A 19,738-nucleotide genomic window follows, 5' to 3' on the forward strand; every position below is an offset into this window, starting at 1 on the left:
CCAACAGGTCGGTGTAACACTGAAGCAGGGTTCAGTTATCTATATCACCTATCCACCCATATCAATTGCATTATTCAAGCTGAGTATCAGGCTTGTACTGCTGGCGGTCGACATAAGCAATCTTTTTCACTTTTTTTCTTACCTTCTTAAATTCATTTTTATTATTATTTATGTCTTTTTGAAGAGAGATCTGGCCACGAAGGCAGCTGAAATAGCAACATATGTAACATCACAGGTTTATCAAGGTATTTTAAGTAGCCATAAAAGACTGGATTGATTATAATGTAAGTGCAAACTTTAGTCATGAAGATACTTGCAAAGCAGGTCATTTCTTTATTTTATATATAACCCTTAATAATAATAATTAATTTTACAAATATAAGCAAAGAAATTACATATAAAAGAGTTTTTGGCACAACATCATGTCCAATAGATAGTTTCCCTGAATATGTAGCATTAGAGGAAAATGAAAAATAATACAAAAATACATTATTGTTCCGACTATTAGTAAAGTTATTTTTAGGGGTGCTAAGATGAAATTTAGGGATGCTTGAGCACCTCTGAAAAGGGTCTAAACTCACCAATGTCCACCACAGACACAGTTTCCAGTATGGTGTCTTACTATTATAAATAAATTCAGTGTATCCAGGTCCGAGTTGTGAAATGATCATCTCCTGTCTCAGCAAATCTTCTCGAAACAAACAGTATTTCAGTCCAATCTACAGACACAGTTTGCTGCTATTACACAACAGGTCTAAAGTTTTACTGCTGGATGGCTTCAGGTTTCGGCACTTTAATATCCCATAAGTGAAACATGCACAGAATTAATTAACACCAGACCATCCCTATTACCAATAAATTCACGTATTACACAACTTACCATAGATATAACAATTCAGATTGTAAACTCATTATGATGCAGTTTTGCATCCATGGACTAAGTAAAATAATAGTTTGTTAAATGCATCAGTGATGTGAGATACCGTCACATTAACATTTCTTCAAAGTCTAAACTGGACAGGATGTTGTTTTAATGTAAAGACAGAAAAAGGATGGAAATAATGCCATTTATTGCTCATGATTACATGATAAAACAGTATTTTCAAAACCTGTAACTATGAACAATACCTTTCGTGAGGCAGATATAAGACAGCAAATAACTTATTTAAAATTGTATGGCTGTACTTAGATCTATGGACATTTAATTTATAGACATTCTTTTTCATGCAGATATTTTGACTTGCTAACTGAGCACAAGCGCAGATCGATAACTTGGCCCCATTACATCCACATACCAAGTGGAAACATCTGCCGTGAGAAATGTCTGTGGTCTTTCTGCCAATGGAAGGCTGGACTGTACAACTTCAGGCATGAATCAGTATGTCTAAAGATAACTGAATGATCAAAAACAATCAACAAACCCTGACACAACAATGCTATTATCAAAGAAAATTAAAAAAAAAAAAAATACAGAAAATGATGATGAATGCCCATTATTTTACTACCATAAACATGGAGATATATATTTACGCACTACCAGCTCCTCTCTCGTGCTCCAAGAATGTACAAATACATACAGCTCAAAATTCAGCTAACAACACTTTAAATCAGCGGTCCCCAACCTTTTTTGCGCAACGGACCGGTTTATGCCTGACATTATTTTCACGGACCGGCCTTTAAGGTGTCGCGGATAAATACAACAAAATAAAACTAATACCGGTACCGAAAAAAAGCAGATTTATTCATAACACACGTGAAAAGACCCAGGAAAACAGAGTTAACGATAAAAACGATAACAAAATAACGCTGAAAACCGATAAAAACCCTGAAAACCATACATTTCACACTTGAGCCTCAACTCTCGCGGCCCGGTACCAAACGACTCACGGACCGGTACCGGTCCGAGGCCCGGGGGTTGGGGACCGCTGCTTTAAATAACAAAACAAAATCCCTGATGACATTAACACCATTCTATAGTATTCAGCAGGATTCAGAATTAACAGTCTGAGCACACCAAGATACAGTGTCAAGACTGATTTCACTTTTCATGTGTCTCAGGTCATATTATTGCTCCACAGCAGAAGCAGAAATATACAATCCCCATAGCTTCTTTGTCATTAACAATAAAAACGAATAAACTGGTTTTTCATGAAACTTGGTAGAGAGGTGGAGGAAAGACGGGAAACCCACCACATTTTATTCAAAGGGGACCCATTATGCTTTTCTTGCACCTCCATATTTGTATTCTAAGACTCTAATAGCTCCAATAGTCCAACTCTTTAATCTAACTTTCCTCTGACTGGCTGCCCAGCAGGTGGAGCAGGTGGGTGGGGTTTCAGTGCTGACTGACTGTGAGTTGTGTGACTGAGATAATTAGGGATATCCCCTCTCTTCGACATCATAGAGAGTCACAACAAGAAAAAAAAAAGTCTCAAATTGTGAATTTGAGCAGTCTGCAACCTGAACATCTGGCTCACAGGAATAATTATACATAAACTGATCCTTTTGGATCTTTGGCGGTCTTTAAATGAGCATCTGCACATGTAACAGTACATCTATGAGAGAAAAAGCACAGCAGGTCCCCATTATGTTTAGTTTGTGAGCACATAGTATCATCTGTCTCTTCTCCTGTGCTAATTCTTTTTAGTTTTAGATCTTTTGTTAACTCCTGGCATCAAAACCGTGGCTGGAATCACAACTATTGGATATAAAGTCTAAAAGGTGTGAATACCTCTTCAGTTTCATTAGGCACCTTACCCTGACCTGTCATTGCACATTCACTTTAGAAAATCTAGCAATAAATAACACTTTCACCTTGCTGAGTGTTCAAAACATTTAAAATCACACATTGCCTTTTTACAACCATAACAAAGAATACAAAAAGATTTTTCTTAAAGCAAATACATTCAGTGCCCGTGGTGTCCTGAGGAGGTCGATGGTGGCTGCAGTTTCTCAGACTGGCGATCTTTGGTTTCAGTGTCTGATGATGAATCTGAGTCCTGAGCCTGTTGTTGCTTCAACCACATGTCTGCATACAAACCTCCTTTTTGTAGCAATTCCTCGTGTCTAGGATGGAGAAAAGATTGATATTTATTTGTTTATTGGTTTGCTGGTCTGTAGCATTCAGGTGAGTGCTAACACAAGGCCACGGAGGAAGGACATCAGCAATCATCTTAAAGAAGCAGCTGCTGCTGCCAAGCAGTGTTTATAGGGATATTTCCAAACAACTTGAAAACCATCATTCTACAGTGGAAAACCTTCAAAACAGCTGCCCATTCATGCAAGGAGTGGACGTCGCAGTATATTCACTCTAACGTAAGACCGTGCAATGCTTAGAGAAACCACAAAAAAGAGCTGCATCTCAGACTCTACAGGCATCCGTTAGCATGTTAAATGTTTATGTTAAAAGTTCATGTTAAAAATTCATGACATTGTGATTACAAAAAAAAAAAATCGCAATCGACAGATGAAAACAAAGTGGAGATATTTGGCCATAATGCACAACACCACATTTTGCAAAAAACAATATTGGCAAAAGACCTCATAACAACTGTCAGCACCATAGCAGTGATGACTTGGGCTTGTTTTGCAGCCAAATGACCTCAGTACCTTGGGCATGAATTACATGGTCATGGAATACTTTTCTTTTTCCAGGGTAGAATGATGGACGGCATAAATTTTTAGTGACTTTAAATCACAACAATTGGGTGCACGTTTGAATTTAATTTGAATTTCCTCTAATCCACTCATCAGCAAATTTATGGACTACCTCCAAATTCAACTTTGCGTTAAATGAACAGACAGGACACAATTTGATGTTCCAGCAGAACAATGATCCCAAGCACACATCGGTGTTTTTTTTAATGGATAAAGCAAGCAAACATTAAGCTTTTGATATGGCCTTTCCAAAGTTCTGACCTCAGCCCAACTGAAAATTTATAGACTATCAGGGCTCTAGACTAACTTTTTGCCACGGTTGCACCAGCACAAAAGTTAGGTGCACCCACTGGTGCGACCAAGGATTTTATTTAGTCGCACCATTGAAAAATTTGGTCGCATTTGCAACCCGAGGTCCCGATTCACAAGGTCCCGATTCAATTCGAGTCAATTTTGCCTCAGACAGTCAGAAAGATTATAACTCTGATCATATGTGAGACTTCATCAGAGGTGTGAGCATCACAGCAGATGCCTTTGTGTCAAAGTAACTGAGAATAAAACACAGAAAAACATGAAGGAGATTTTCCTGGCCTGGATTTTTATAGCAGATAACCTTAATTAGCCAAATTTTAAAAAATTTACATTTCTTCAGTATTGAACAGCAGAAATTAGGCTTTCTTGGCCGAGGACATTTAAGTTAAAAAAAAAAAAAAAGCGCTGCAAACAATGGTAGACTGGTGGGTAATAAGCAAATGAATAATGCTGAAAACATGCTGATTCAGTGAATTTTGGTTGGAGAGAGACAAAACCTGCAGCTCAGAATCTAGCACAAAAAAGACGTAAACACAAAGCGCGGACCCGCCGACGCATCAGAATCAGTGAGCTGTCGGCGGTCAGCCCCAACGGCGTGTCCGTGTACGTGCCGTCGGGTGAGAAAGCCAAGAAACAGAAAGCTGATTCTGATGCGTCGGGTCCGCGCTCTGTGTTTACGTCTTTGTGTGGAATCTGTTTAGCTGCTCTCATTTACTGTTTCAGCTGTTTGGTGGTTGTTGAAATAGTTTTGAGAGCTTTAACCTGAGATTCTGGCGTTTCTGGCAAAATACATTTATATTTAAAAGTCGATTCAGGATTTAACGAATCGATATCGCTTTATTCAAGCTACTCACCTACCTCTTCCACCTGCACTTTCAAACGTACACACAAAGGACTATGGGACAACTACAGGACCACGGTCAATCATAGAGGTCCCGCTCCTGACTATCTCTGATTGGGACACACGATAGGGGCATGATGTCTGTCAGTTGCTGACAACACGGAGACTTTCAGAGTTGCCGGGACTTCTTCTTTTTTTTTTTTTTTTTTAACTGGAACAGCTGGTCGCACCGGTGTGACAGGATTTTATTTAGCTGTACCATTGAAAAATTGGTCGCACTCTAGAGCCCTGACCATGCTTAAAAGTATAAAACTAAACAGTTTCAATGATATCGACCAATTCTGCCAAGAAGACAGTGAGCAAAAATCAAGCCAGAATAATGCCAGAAGCTTGTTGATGCTAGCCCCAAATTATCATGACATTAATGCTCATGGTGACCCTCCGTAAACTTTTCACAGATTCCTATGAACGCTTTATTTTTCACAACTGTATGTGTTATGGCAGGAGTTTCATTCAAAACAATCAGGCACACTTACCGTCCTCGCTCAGCAATCCGCCCTTCATTGACAACCAGGATCTGGTCTGCTGCGATGATGGTGGACAACCTATTACAGAGCAATAACGGACCCACAAGTCATCGGTGAAATAAATGAAGATGGATAAATTCACTTAAAAAAAAAAACCCTGACAGTACATGAATTTATTTACCTGTGAGCTACAACCACTGTAGTACGATTGGCACAGACTCTGGCCAGAGAGGCCTGGATGTTGCGTTCTGTCTGTGTGTCCAGGGCAGATGTGGCCTACAGAGAGATAATATTAGAAAACTGCAACTGAGTTTACACGTGAGATGACAGTTCAGTCACATACCTCATCCAGCAGGATGATTTGTGGTGCTTTGAGGATAGTTCTGGCGATAGCCACCCTCTGCTTCTCTCCTCCACTCAGCTTCAGTCCTCTTTCCCCCACCTGGGTATCATAACCTGCCCGACAGAAACACAGGAAGAGGCTGAAAAAACTTCTTGCAATATAGAAGAGACTGCAGTTACATAGTGATCATCACTAACTACACTTCAGAACATTTTAAAAATATGGCTAACTTCAGAAATATACATTTAAAAGATATAAACTTAGATTCAATTTAAACACCCACGATTTTATTAAAAGTATGGAAAACAAATCTTTGAAGTCACAATGCTGAATAAACTGAGGGATTAATGTGCACGTTACCATCAGGGAAGGTCATGATTTTGTCATGGATATCAGCAGCGAGTGCAGCCTCCTCCACCTCCTGGTCACTAGCAGTGGTGCGACCATAGCGAATGTTCTCCCGGATGGTGTCGTTGAACAGCACGGTATCCTGGGGAACCACGCCGATATGAGATCGCAGAGATGTTTGTTTCACCTGAGGAAAGATGATGAAGATAAAGTAATAAGTCTAGTCTGTGCAATTATAGTAATAAAAAAGACTTTATGACTTCTGCAATAAGAGAATTGGCTGATTTGTGTTTTACTGGATTAATGACTTCATTATAATGTAGATTTCATATACAGCTGTCGACTGGATGACTGGAAGTTTTCAAATATTTCTCACACAGTAGCTCTGGTGCCAAACCTCTTACCTTTGATATATCCTGGCCATCAATGCGAATGCAGCCTCCCTGAACATCATAGAAACGGAAAAGCAGTCGAATGATTGTGCTTTTCCCAGATCCCGACTGCCCAACCTGAAGGTATGTTAATAATCCGTAATGTTAGTAACACCTTAACTGCTCAATGTAATGCTGGAAAGCAGGAAACATCTCGTCTCAGACTCACCAGTGCAACTGTCTGTCCTGGAAGAACTGTGAAGGACACATCCATGAGAATCTCCTTGCTGTAAAGCAGTAAAGAAATTTATAAGAGCCATGCAAGAACACACTGAGACTGAAGTTTTAATAAAAGAAATCAACGCAAAAATAAACCAACCCATTTGTGTAGCTGAAGTAAACGTTTTCAAACTCCACTTTCCCCAGTTTAAAGAGAAGGCTTCCTGCATTTACTTCATCCTTCACCTGCATCAGGCAACATATAAAGACCATAAAAAACTCAAAACACATAAAACCCCCCCACTGATATCACCGCTGCAAATATTTACCCATCTATAAACATACCTCTTGATCTTCTTCGAAAAGTTGGAACATGTTTTCCATGTCAATAAAGGAAGTCTGGATCATTCTGCAGGGAAAGAAGAGAGAAACCAACAGTTGGCAAAAGGAACAGGAGTCAAACAGAGTTTTGGTAAAAGCAATACATAATCTCTCTATTTCTTTTACCTGTAGTATGTCCCAAACCAGTTGAGTGGGGTGTACAGCTGGATGATGTAGGTACCGAAGAGAACATAATCTCCAACCTGAGGTTAGAGTTGTTTTTATGACACTTATAATAATATAATAACAATAATAACATAATTGCATAGTTTTGGAAATGTGGAGAGGCATAATGCAAACCATTATTACAAAGTCAATACCAGAAACGTTCCCTCTGTGACAAAGTATGCACAGAGCAAGGAACCAGCCAGCAGTCCTGCTCCAATGATGGCGTTCTGTGTTTGATTGAGTAAGGCCAGAGATGCCTGGGTTTTATACTCTGATTCCTACAACAGGAGAAGGAAACAACAATTAAATATATGACTCCATTCCTGAGAATACTAAATTAAACATTTTTCTCTACCTCTGTGATCAGTGTCTCAATTTTAGTTTTGGTGAAATACAGGAACAAATATCTACATGCAAACCCAATAATAGTTAGTTAAATGTCTCTTAGCAAGTTATTTTGGAGCCATGATTTAGTGACATAACACCTAACGATGTCCAAGAATTTAGAGGTAGTCCTCAGCAGCAGAATATTATGGATTGACTAAATATTGTCCCAGGAAAATCAAAGCAGCAAAATCACACAAAAACCACTGAATTCCTACATCCAGTTATTTCATTTTGTCTTTGTTTTGAAGTCAAACCTGACATAAATTTGCTTCCACTCAGCATCTTAATGCTAAAAGCTATCTCAAAGGTAGCAATAACTAGAAAGACTGTAGGAGAGCAGGTTTATTCTGACTCCTGTTAAAGTAAACAAAGACCAGCTTAGGGAAAAAAACAAACAAAACAAAACAGCAGGGGAAGGCATGGCAAGCCGTGGAATGCCAAAACCGGTTGATAAATGCACTTACCTGATATTTTAAGATTGCACCCTCAAACCGGCCGACCTCATAGTTCTCTGCATTGTAGTATTTTACCTATGGAACCAGAAAAAACAAATTGTATTTTAAAGTGCATTTTAAGATGAAAGAATAATAAAAAGAAAAGTAAACTTCTTTATGAACCACAAACTTATTTAATTTACCGTCTCAAAGTTTAACAAGGAGTCCACAGCCCTGGACTTGGCAGTGTTATCCATCTGATTCATTTCTCGTCTGTGCTTGGTTCTCCATTCAGTGATGATGATCGTCAAGGCTGGCAAACATTTGAATAAGGAATTACTACACAGTCAAAGAGGATCTGAAATCTATCTTAGCCAATGCTGAAGTACAGAAATGTTTTGCACACTTGAAGTTTATTTTTCATTATTAAACTGGGTCAAAGTGAAGCTAGTTGAGCTTCAACATGCATAACTTACTGAGATACAGGGTCATGCAGATGAAGACAATAAGGCCAAACCAGGCATTGAAAAGAGTGCTGAAGTAGATGATGGCGATGATAATATCAGCAATGGTTGGAAAGATGCTGAACACTATGTAGCTGTGGAAAAACACCAATAACTGAGTTTAATTTTTCTTCAGCTTCTAACATGAGAGGAGCATTTAAGGATAAAACATTGCCTAACAGAATCATTATTTGAGTTATTACTAATTGTTAATAATTATTGTGATCCTGTTTGATGCCATCTTACCTGAGCAAGCCATTAATGGAAGCTGTGCCACGATCAATACTTCTCAGTACTTCACCAGTTTTGCGACCCAGATGCCAGCGCAGAGAGAGGGAGTGCAGGTGGCCAAACAGATTGACTTGAACCAGTCGATTGGTGTACTGCTGCACGCGGATCCAGAAGAAAGAGCGCATGTTACTGACAAATCCAGAGGAACCTGAAAAGAAGAGAGGTTGGTGGTCAAAATAATGGAGCAGGCTTAATGCTAGTGTGGCATGTGAGGCTGATGCTCATTGTGCAGCTCTCTGTGGTACTACAATGTTCACTGGGCATCCGTGAAGTAAGTCCTACCTGCTCCTCCACCCTGCATGAACTTAAGCAGGACATAAATACACACTGTAACGGCTACAGTGTGCCAGCTGCTGCCATCAGTCAGTTCATTCACTGAAAAAAGGACACAGACATCAAGGAGAAGGAGACAAAATCAGGCTTTCAAGCTGTGGTGAAAAAAATCAATGAATAAATAAAAAGTATTATGAGATTTTAATCTGACTGCAACAATGTCACTGCAGTACCATCAGTGTGAGTGACTGAACATTTGAGTCTATAGTGCATGATGACGAAGGCACATCACTCACCAATATTCTTGGAGTAAATGGGTACAAAGACGTTAATAGCCCTCTCCACTCCCAGCAGCCCCAAACAGAAGAGGACCAGCAGCTGGAGAAACTTGTTGCCTTGCGGCCACATGTAGGGAACAAGCAGACGGACCTTTTTCCAAAATCCCTTCCAGGTGGACTGGTTCTGCTCTGATCTTCCCAACAGGCTCTGACCCAGAGAAAGATATGAAACCGTTAAAAAAGCATTAATGGAGTATATAAGCAAAGCTGCTCGTGTGTTTTAATATACAGTGGAAGTGCCCTGTCACTACCTGTCTACCGTTTTCTACGTCACGCTCATCTTCATTTATCAGTAGCATGTAAGGTCTCCTTGGCAACCCTGGAGCTTTGAGACCGATGAAGAAGAGCAGCCCAGTGCTAATGTAGCGCATCATCCACAGGAACAACTGCACCTGAAGTTTTCATAGATGTTTACACACACATCAGCATGGATACAAAACAGCGTTTAACACAATGGTAACACAATGCTAATAACACAGTAATGTGAATATGCTGAAGACTGTTAAGTGTTTTATTGAACAGTTACCATATATCTAGGTAGTTTACTATTATAATATCATTTACTATTAAAATAGCGCTCTCATAATGTTGACTTTATGGGATGAAGAATGCAATACAATAACATTTTGCAAAGCAAGTAAAAGTAAAAGCACTTTAAGTTTAGGAAAAATCAACAACTACATTAAAAAACTTTGCAAAGGACAAAAACTACAAGTCATGCTTGCAGTTATGTAGTCAAAAAACTTTCAACTCAACTCAACCCCATGTGGGAGGAGCAAGATCCTGTCTTCTGATTTGATTGGTTAAGAGTGCAGGGTTTAGGAACTGAAAGTCAGACAAGCAGTGACTTAGCAAAAAAGGTTGTAGCATGCTTACTGCCCATTTGTTTTGCTTTGTTTACTGGGCGGAAACTTGATACATGAGTCAGACTGCACTGCTCTGAGTAGTGGCTCCGAAGGCAGACTTACCTTTAAACTTTGGCTCATAAAGGTTTAAACACACACTGAAGTTTAAACAGTTAAAATGCTGTATACAGGAATGCACTCTACCTACAATCTAAGATCAACCTAACCCTAAATGGGTAGGAATGGGGATAAACTGCATAATGCAAGGTAAATGCAAGTGTAAGCACACATATTTTGAAAGTAGTCTTCACTTCTTTGTTAGGTTCCTGGAACACAATGGTTAAAAAAATATCTTATGTGAGCGTTCACCTGTTGTGGTTTGTTCTCCAGGCCCCACCACCACTGAGGACTGTACCAGGAGATAAAAGCCAGGATCTCAGCACAGAAAGCTACAGCCCAGAACAGCAGCAGGACGGCACTGTGTCCTCTTGTCCGATCCGACACCAGGACCCTGCGCCTCTCCACCCTGAGTAGAGCCATAGCCCAGGCCCATCCCAGGATGGAAAAGCAGCTGTACAGCACCACATACCCTGGAAGTTCATCTGCATTAGTGGCTCTCCAAATCATTCCACCCAGAAACTGGATGATCAGAAAGACGTGGAGGATCTGCTGAAAACCATAGAGGCAGGAGCGAGGAATGAACTTGCGTTCCATTTGCGTGCCATACTTTTGGTAGCATATGCAGTGGATGGTGCCAAGGAGGAAGGAGAGGGAGAGCAGGATGGTGGGGACCAGTGTGAAGTAGAAGCAGGGGGCGATGCCTTCATCCACCCAGGTTATGGAGATGGAGGAATTTGCTTCACAGTAGCTCTGCACAAACACCATGGCTGCAGCTAGGAGAGAGAAATCATTTTAAAATCATAGCAGCAAATCCTAACAAAGACATCCCGTCTGTACGAGGTGTTTTATAGTATACCTAGAAAGAGGAACTGCTTTGGCTCTGTTACATTAGGCACTGATTTGTGCAATAGTAGTAAAAAACTCACCGCAGTACCTGTTACTGCGCTAAATATTGTAGGCGGAAAAGTGCGCAAACACAAGAGAAAACAAAGTGTGAATGGTTAGCGCACCAGCTCAGTGGCACAAGAAGCTAATGTAGCTACAAGAAAAGGAAACTTATAACTATTAGACTACATTTCAGAGGGTCTAGAGATAAAACAGTCGGCTGTTGTTGTTAGTTTTTAACATTACCTTTCCCAGGCAGGCAGCTGTGAAGTCCAAACACTGTACACAGTCCACTTGTTAGTAACCGAGGCTACTCCAGGGAGACGAGCGAGTCCTCCGAGCTGTTATTAGCTTGCTTATCGTCTCTAACTGTAGTTCAAACGACCTTTAGTAATGACACCCAGAGCACAATAACTCACAGCTATGTGTCTGTCATTACTACCACCAGCTGTGTGTAGTCATACTTACAAAGCGGTTGTCCTTGTAATGTGTTCACATGTTAAACAACCGCTACCATGACTCGACAGCATTACGTTACACAACAGCACCTGCTCGCTCTACCTGAACCTCAGCGCCCCCCAGAGGACGTCCACGGAACATGCAGACCAACAGGGGAACGACAGGCTTAACCTGTATCAAGTAGCTTAAAATGATATTTTGAGATATTCAAGTAATTAGCAAGTATTAAATGGCTACAGCAGGGGTGTCAAACGTCACACTGGATTGCTCTGGAAAATGTGAAGGGCATAAATTTTGCACTGTGCCCAGTATTTTCATAGGTTTCACACCTTTACCACTGATACAGTCTTCTCCTATGACCATTCATACTACATCAACATAATTAAGTTACAGATAAGCAAATAAATGCTAAAAAAATGGAAGTGTTTTTTCACTGTGTAGCGTGTCAATAATAATAATAATAATAATAATAATAGTTAAAAAAGGACATTTCCTTTTAATTAACTAAAACTTTCAGTTTTAATATTACAGGACAGTCTGGACAGTGAGCTACCAGAACTTTTTCTTTATTTTGATTGATTGATTTTTTTAAATACAATGTTTTTTTTTTTTTTAATTTACTACATCAGCATTTCTCAATCTTAAGTGTAGAAAAAAAATGCTGAAATTGCACTTCCTTGTCTTATATCAAGACTATCTCTGGGATTAAATTAGTATTTAAACTTCTGTACAGTGACATAGGGGAATTTCTCTGGTCTGGCCCATTTAATATTAAAGTGGACTGTATGTGGCTCATAACCACAATTTAGGATGAGTTTGATCCCTAATCTAAAGTTCTGTCTAAAAATGTGAAAATAATATGAACAACCTTTTTTCAGTACAGTTGTACTTCTTCGAAATGCACAACATGTATGTAATAAAGAAAGCTATTATACAATTTTTAACCAAAACAAAACAAAATGAACCTGAAATTAAAATAAACCACATTTAAAAAAACTGTTTATAAGACTAAACTAAACTAAAATCAAAATTGATAAGAAATGTAGAAATTCCCCATTAGGTTTAGCTTATGTGTAATGATTCAAACACAGAAAGTTACCACGAAAATGTACATCTCTGAGAATAATATAGCTAAAGTATGAGAAAATTAACAAACTACTCCTTGTCTTGTACAAAAAGAGCTTTCATGAGTACTGTGGCGAGGATGAGCTGACCCTGGAAACGGCACGTAATAGCAATACGTGCCACATTATTAATATCAACATACTATGCAGCAGCAACAAGTGTGTTTATTTCACTTGAAAGTGTAGTTTAAGGTGGTCTGAAAAGCTTATAGGGTCCAGCAAAAAAGAAAAGTCTCAAAAGGAAACAGTCCACATGACACCAAATAAAACTTTCAATACATCTGCAGAGAAATGATGAAAAAATATGGAGCATATCCTGCTGGAGTGTGCAAAAGAAAGAGCTTGTGATGACTTGTGGGAGCTTATACTTGTACAGCCATACACAGAACAGAAAAAGGATGGCTGAGGGGATGAAAAAGAGGTAAATCTTATCAAATGGAGCCTTCAGAATGGGCACAAAGAGATGCTAATCTTCTTCATCTACCCCAGGTCTTTTGTGTAAGTGGAAATGGACCTCCTGTCCACCAGCTGCTTGTAACCCCCCCACCTCTTTTGTGGCCAACCCACAACCTTCATCTCTCTCCTTTTACAGCCTCAGCTGGAGCCTTTTAAATCCTTTAGGTGAAGCTTTTCATTTATTCATTCCCACCTTTTGTGATTGTTAACATCTCCTCTCCTTAATTAAAGCACCTTTACTTTCCTCCATAACCTGCTATTGCACATTCACTTTGAAAACTCTAAATACATTTTTTGGAGAGACTTGGATTATATTTAAATATTATCAGCTTTGTATAATAGAAAAAAACCAAAAACAATGGTTTTACCTATTAACTGTACAGTGAACACAAGAACGTGCTATGGTCTCTCAGAAATAGAGACAGGCAGAGGTTTAGCATTCTGCATTCTCCTCAATGTAAAATTGCAAAGACTTTGTATATCTTACTATCTACAGTGAACGATATCAGCAAAACATTCAGAAAACAATCTGGAGAAATCTCTGTGCGCACAGGACAGGGTCAAAATCAGTGTTGTATCTGTGATCTTTGGGCCCTCAGACAGAACTGCAGTAAAAACAGGAATTCTGTCACGGAAATCGCTGCATGGGCTCAGGAATGCTCTGTTTGTGAACATCAACAAATGCTCAGAAGATCATCGGAAGATATGATCCAGAAAGAGAGCCATCTTCTCCAGCCTAATGCTCATTTAATATGGAATGAGGCAAAGTGGAAATGTGTTCTGTGTCAGACAAATGTGATGTGAATTTCCTTTTAAAAAATATGGATGGAAAGGGACCATCCGGCTTGTTATCAGTGTCTCTGATGGTATGGGGGTGCATTAGTGTGCAACTGTTTGCCCTGGAAGAGCAGAACAAACACCTGCACTGTTCCTTCAGAGTCGCCTTGCCTTAAAACAATATCAAAATGCAAAAATGCTTCATTTTCCCTGTTAAAGCTGAGATTCCCCGCATGTACTTCATCTTGAATCCTTCACAAAGGAACAAATAAAAACATTGCTTGTCTGTTAACAATGCTCCTCTTGTTCTTCTTCAGAAAGTTTGAACATGTTTTCCATATCAATGACAGATGGCTCTGTATTCGAAAAAGAAAATAAATCACAGCACTTTAGTAAACACCAATACACCTGACAATCTGTGCTACTAACATTTTTTCTGTATTTTCAATTTTATTTTAAACAACAAAGAAGACATTTTAAGACAGAATATGTTTTTTTTCTTCTTCTGTTATTTTTCTGCCACATCGCATTATAGTCTTGTTGAATCTTTGTCCTGCACAGCTGCTGTACACTGCTTTTCAGCGTGTCACATGATGACTTTGCAGTAAACAATACAGTGAATGACATTTCCGCCTAAGTTTTTAAACAAGTCTAAGAATGGCTAACTTGTCTGCCTTTCTCATTTTGCACTTGGCACTGCCTTTTAATGGCACCACGTTGAGTCTGTTTGGCCTGTTCCTGAGTCTCTGCCTCAACACCAGCCCCAGGCCCCCGTCACAAAGACTGTTTCTAAATTAGCTGCAGTTTTATCTCTTCCTGAATCAAAAAATGTACTTCCTGCTCTACAAATTGTTTCTGAATCACAGCCTACAAACAAAGTCGGACAGGTTTGAGTCACCTGACCTTCCTGAATTTCACTGACACCTCCCATCTTCTTGAGTCAGAGTCTGCTGCCGTCCTTGTGGCTGTTACAGAAACTGCTCCTAAATAAGATTTCTTTTAAAAAAGGCCCTTGGGTTGACTGACATGAAGACAGCTTCTGCGTCTGTTCATCATTTAGCTTCCAGCCATGATAGTCAATGCAACTGCCATTAACTCCCAGCACAAGGTGCTTCTGTCATTCACACAAATGTATTATCCTGTTCCAGGGCCATCTTAGCCATTATTGGAAGAGGTACCATGGTCACTGCCTTCTAGTACATCCCCAGTTTTACATCCCAGATACCAGCACAAAGAAAGGGTGTGCAGGTGGGCTAACAGATTCACTTGAACCAGCCAGTTGGTGGAGTGATTTATCTTCTTAATTCTGCCTCAACTGCATGAACAATCACACGTTTGCCAAACTGTAGGGAACAATCAGAGGTACCTTCTCCCAAAAACCCTGCCAGGTAGACTAGTTCTCTTCTGATCTTCCCAACAGGCCCTGTCACAAACATATTAGTGCTTAAAACTGCATTAGACAGAGTAAAGCAGCAATGAAAATACAATTAACTTGGCATCTGTCCACTGTTATCTGTCTGCTACATATCTCCCGCTCGTCTTCATCTCCTTGGCAAGCCCGGAGCTTTGAGACCAGAAGAGCAGAAAAGCAGGCGCATTAGCTACAGGAACAACAGCACCTCAGGGGTTCAGAGACGTTCACACACAGATCTGTATAGATACAGAACAGCAGTTAAACCGCGTGTTAACAGAGGACAGATGTTAATGCAATGCTCATAATGTGTGTGATGTGCAATATGGGACAGTAAAAGCATTATGAGCATGGGAAAAATCAAACAGTAGAAAAACAACAACTCATAAACTACAAATCATGCTTACAGTTATGTAACCTTCAGGTTTCACTTAAGGCTTGGAACTCAGTGTTGAGGGACTAAGGTCCTGTCCTCTGATTTGATTGGTTAACAGGGATTTAGGACCTGAAAGTCAGACAGAGCAATGACTCAGTAAAAAAGGCTCCAACGTGCTTATTTTGCATCACACTTTGATTTGCTTTGTTGGGCTGATACTTCATACATAAGACAGGTTGTACCAGCTTTGACGAGAGGCTCCACAGGGGACACTTTTATAAAGGCTTTTAATAAAGAACATTTGACCAATTAAGACCGTTTAAACACACACTGACAGATTTCATTATTATGATGCATATAGGTGTGCACTTTCAGATCAACATTTGACAAATAAACCTAGCTTACCTGATAATCTTAAAAGGCTAGGAGTGCTACTGTAGTTTGCATATTTTGACCAAATCCTTTTAGTAAAAGTCTTCACTCTATTTTTTGGGGATTTTTTAAAAATGAGCAAATGAGAGCATTCACCCCTGTTCACACTGGTCTCCGATTGATCACCACCATTGGACTGTACCAGGAGATACAAATCAGAAAGCTTAGGAGGTGATGAGACACACCTGGAAATGAAAGAAATAAAATTACAAGACAGATTGCTCCAAAGAGGCAAGCTCTTGCGTTCTTATATTATGCCAGGTTACGTGTGCAGTGAGTAATGAAAGCAGTTGCAACATAATCTTATCATGTGACCTTGTTAGATAAATGTCTGCACTGAAAGGCAGCAACAAAGTAGAGAATCAGTAGGTAACCTTGTAAAAATAGTGAGTGTCTATGCTGCCACGCCATCCCTCTGAACCTGCCACAGAGGAAGAGCCTTGACCCAGACAAAACTATCATGAATAGTGTAGTCATAACCAGCAGTCATAACAAAGGCTTATGAGCTGCAATTGAAAAAAGCAACATTACAAGCAATATTTCTGTCACCATAATCCAAGAGGGATAAAAAATCGTTTCCCTCTAATGCATCCTTTTACAGTGTAGAGCAGGGATGGGAAACATAAGGCCCAGTCTTGGCCCGGCCTGACAAAGACTCCAATCTGGCCCACTGGACAGCTTTGAAAAATATGAAAGAGGGCATAAATTTTGGACATTTGACTGTATTTTTATAAGCTTTACAGCTTTCCCTACTGATAAAGACCTTCCCCCATGACTATTCTTAATATGCCAACACAATTAAAACACAAGTAAAACAGTTAAAAAATGTTTTTTCACTATCTAGAAATTTCAGTTGTTGTTGTTTTTTTTTTGTTTTTTTTTTTAACATTTTAATGTACTTTTTACAGTGGCCCCACATAAAAAACAAAAACAAAAACATATTCTGTGAATTACAGGACAGCCTGGGCGATGGTACTCAAGGAGTCTTACTCATTTCTTTCTTACAAGTTAAGCCCGAATGTTGACACATTCATGACAAATCACGAGCAGGAGCCGAAGTTTTGTCTGTTGCTTACAGCTGTTTGCAGGAGTCTTTACACAGAGATCATCATATTTGCTGTATTAGACAGCAGCAGAAGTCTCCCCTGAGCCTTTCTAAAGTGAGAGCGTTCTTGGAGTTCATGCTCAGTGGTTCGTACATTATTGAAAACTATGACATGATTGGTCGACGTGAAAATGACACACTAAGTGAAAACAAATAAACAAACAAAACACCAAAATAGCAACAGTTTTTGATGTTTTCAGTATGTGACTTGGATAGGAGAGTAACCTTTATTAGAAACTCTGTTTCATGGTTTCCAGATGCTGAGCGTGTCTCACATTAAATAGATTTGAATGATTTCCTGCAATGTTACAGGGTGGTCAGTAGATGGCACTAAATACAAAGGTATAATCAGGAAGCTCGCATCATCAAGTGTTCAAAACTTCGATGATGATGCTCACATAGAGTGAAAAAACACTTTGTGGGAGATACTGGGTGACTGATGGCATTATGTCAGCATGTCTCTTCAGACTAAAAGAATATTGTGAAACTTTAATACTTTAAAAAGGAGCAACATCTTGTGGTGATGAGAGGGTCAAAGTAAAGAGTCTTTCTCCTCCTGCCATATATTCAGAATTTAATAAAAAGTGGAGGAGTCCCTAAACATCCACCTGGCTCTTGTGACCTTCCTATGGGGATGAATAGAAGACTCTTAAGAATAAGGGCCTGTGTGTGTGTGTGTGTGTGTGTGTGTGTGTGTGTGTGTGTGTGTGTGTGTGTGTGTGTGTGTGTGTGTGTGTGTGTGTGTGTGTACCCCCATATGAACGCAGAAAAAAAGGATTTCCTGATGGAGTCTGCAAAAGAAAGCAAAAAAGATGTGAAGTGATATTTTGGTTGGGGCTCACACTCACACACGCACACATGGAGCAGAGGATGAAAAAGGGGTAAATCTTATCATTTAGAACCTTCACAATGGGCATAAAGAGCTGCTAATCTTCTTCATCTCCCCGGTCCCTTTGAGCGAGTGGAAATGGACCTTCTGTCCACTGGCAGCTTGTCACCCCGCTCTTTTGTCCTTCGGTGGATGTGATGGCCTGCCCATCACAAACCTCATCTCTCTCCCCCTTTTGTGGGGACCCGCGCATACAGCCCTCAGCTGGAGTCCTATAAGTCCTTTAGGTGTCTTTTCTTTTTTTAAATCCTACCTTTTCTCTCATTCTCCTTTATTCTTCTTTGTTTGCCAGAGGCTGCCTGACACGTATGGATTGTAACAGGCGGGGATAAGACGGATGTGTATGCCAATCTAAATCCGTTGATTTAGTGAGAAGAGAATATTGGTGGTGTTAGGAGTGCTACATCCGATCTCATTAGTACTAAGGGCGATCAATAAAGCTTTTGGGTCTGCTGAATGCAGCGTTCACTGAAGGACTGTGCTTTGTGAGTTTGTTCTTTGCCTTGTGCTCACTGGCAGATGACCTTTGCTACCTTTAATACTCACATATCACCCGTGATCTATTTGGGTGGCAGGACTGGCAACCAAGACAGCCTCTTCATATAGTGGATTTAGTCTGGCAAGCATCTACTTTGCTTTTCAGCAAGGTGCTTAGGTACTTACTCCAAATTATATACTTACAGCACCTGATGACTATGAGCCTGTTTTTAAAGAGGCAAGCACTTCTGTCAGAACCAACACTCAGTTAAAAATCACATGCAAATATACAAATACAGGCCATTTACAGGCCATTTACATGCAGAATTTCTCCCTGAAAAGACAAGCGTGCCAAGTTTTTTTATTTTTTTGGTTAAAACATCTGGTCCAGAGGCTTCCTTGCTGACGCTAGTCTGCAGGGAAAAAAGGGAACTTTCCATTCATGAAGTTTTCAACCTGCTCCCTCACTGTGGTACTTGAGCGAACGTCCCCGCCTACAGTTTCTGTGCTGAGTTGTGGTTTGCTCGTGTCACGGATTCTTTGTCATTTTTTTTCTGATGCTTTATAAATGTAGCTCAAGCCTTTTACACAGATGACTAGCTTCCCAGCACTTGGGTTGATGACCTTCAGAGGAAGCAATGTTCGAAAAAGAGCTTTCCACTTGGAAGGACCTGGACTGAGCTTGACATTGTGTCTCCGAGGTTGAGCTTGAACTATCTGACCCTGGCGGCCCACTGAGAGCAGTTCAGCCACCTTTTCTACAGTGAGGAGAACAGCGCAGAGGATAAGATCTGCTGTCAAACTGCTCTTGACAAACACAAAGGGACTCACTCCACTGCTACTGAACTGAACCCTAGCTACAGTCCTCTATTTAAGGCAAGGGTGGATAGGGTGGATAGGGTGGATGGGGAGGGGGGGAGGGGAAGCCAGCGTGTGAGTGAGAAGTGGTGGAGAAGGACAGAGGAGAGACAGAGAGAGAGGCATTGTGT

The 19,738-nt window shown here is 40.1% G+C and overlaps 1 protein-coding gene across 4 annotated transcripts; it reads right to left on the reverse strand.

Moving 5' to 3' along the window:
- Nucleotides 1-1,053: 1,053 nt before the first annotated feature.
- Nucleotides 1,054-11,817, reverse strand: LOC146360889 (ATP-binding cassette sub-family B member 6-like). Of its 4 annotated transcripts, XM_084921991.1 has the most exons (21): nt 11,490-11,817; nt 11,285-11,303; nt 10,608-11,131; nt 9,645-9,785; nt 9,352-9,541; nt 9,065-9,157; nt 8,738-8,930; nt 8,465-8,586; nt 8,192-8,301; nt 8,019-8,084; nt 7,320-7,445; nt 7,126-7,202; nt 6,964-7,027; nt 6,779-6,864; nt 6,629-6,686; nt 6,433-6,537; nt 6,041-6,215; nt 5,681-5,793; nt 5,519-5,613; nt 5,347-5,415; nt 1,054-3,066 (listed from the first exon to the last, which is right to left on the reverse strand). In XM_084921991.1, the coding sequence occupies exons 3-21, from the start codon at nt 11,121-11,123 to the stop codon at nt 2,907-2,909; spliced, it is 2,559 nt and encodes an 852-aa protein (XP_084778117.1). In that variant the 5' UTR covers nt 11,124-11,131; nt 11,285-11,303; nt 11,490-11,817; the 3' UTR covers nt 1,054-2,906. The 4 variants fall into 4 exon arrangements, with proteins under 4 accessions (XP_084778117.1, XP_084778114.1, XP_084778115.1 ...); XM_084921988.1 differs by lacking the exon at nt 11,285-11,303; XM_084921989.1 differs by having other exon boundaries at nt 10,608-11,303.
- Between the last annotated feature and the right edge of the window lie 7,921 nt (nt 11,818-19,738).

This window comes from Perissodus microlepis, chromosome 23 (assembly GCF_051167445.1).
Source record: "Perissodus microlepis isolate ML-2025 ecotype Zambia chromosome 23, ASM5116744v1, whole genome shotgun sequence".
Taxonomy (NCBI): domain Eukaryota; kingdom Metazoa; phylum Chordata; class Actinopteri; order Cichliformes; family Cichlidae; genus Perissodus; species Perissodus microlepis.

Coding starts and splice junctions, on each gene's coding strand:
- LOC146360889 (XM_084921988.1), bottom strand. CDS start 11,123: ATGGTGTTTGTGCAGAGCTACTGTGAAGCAAATTCCTCCATCTCCATA. Junction 7,028..7,125: donor TGGTTTGGGACATACTACAG/GTAAAAGAAATA, acceptor CTTTCCCTGCAG/AATGATCCAGACTTCCTTTA. Junction 5,794..6,040: donor AATCATGACCTTCCCTGATG/GTAACGTGCACA, acceptor TCTGTCGGGCAG/GTTATGATACCCAGGTGGGG.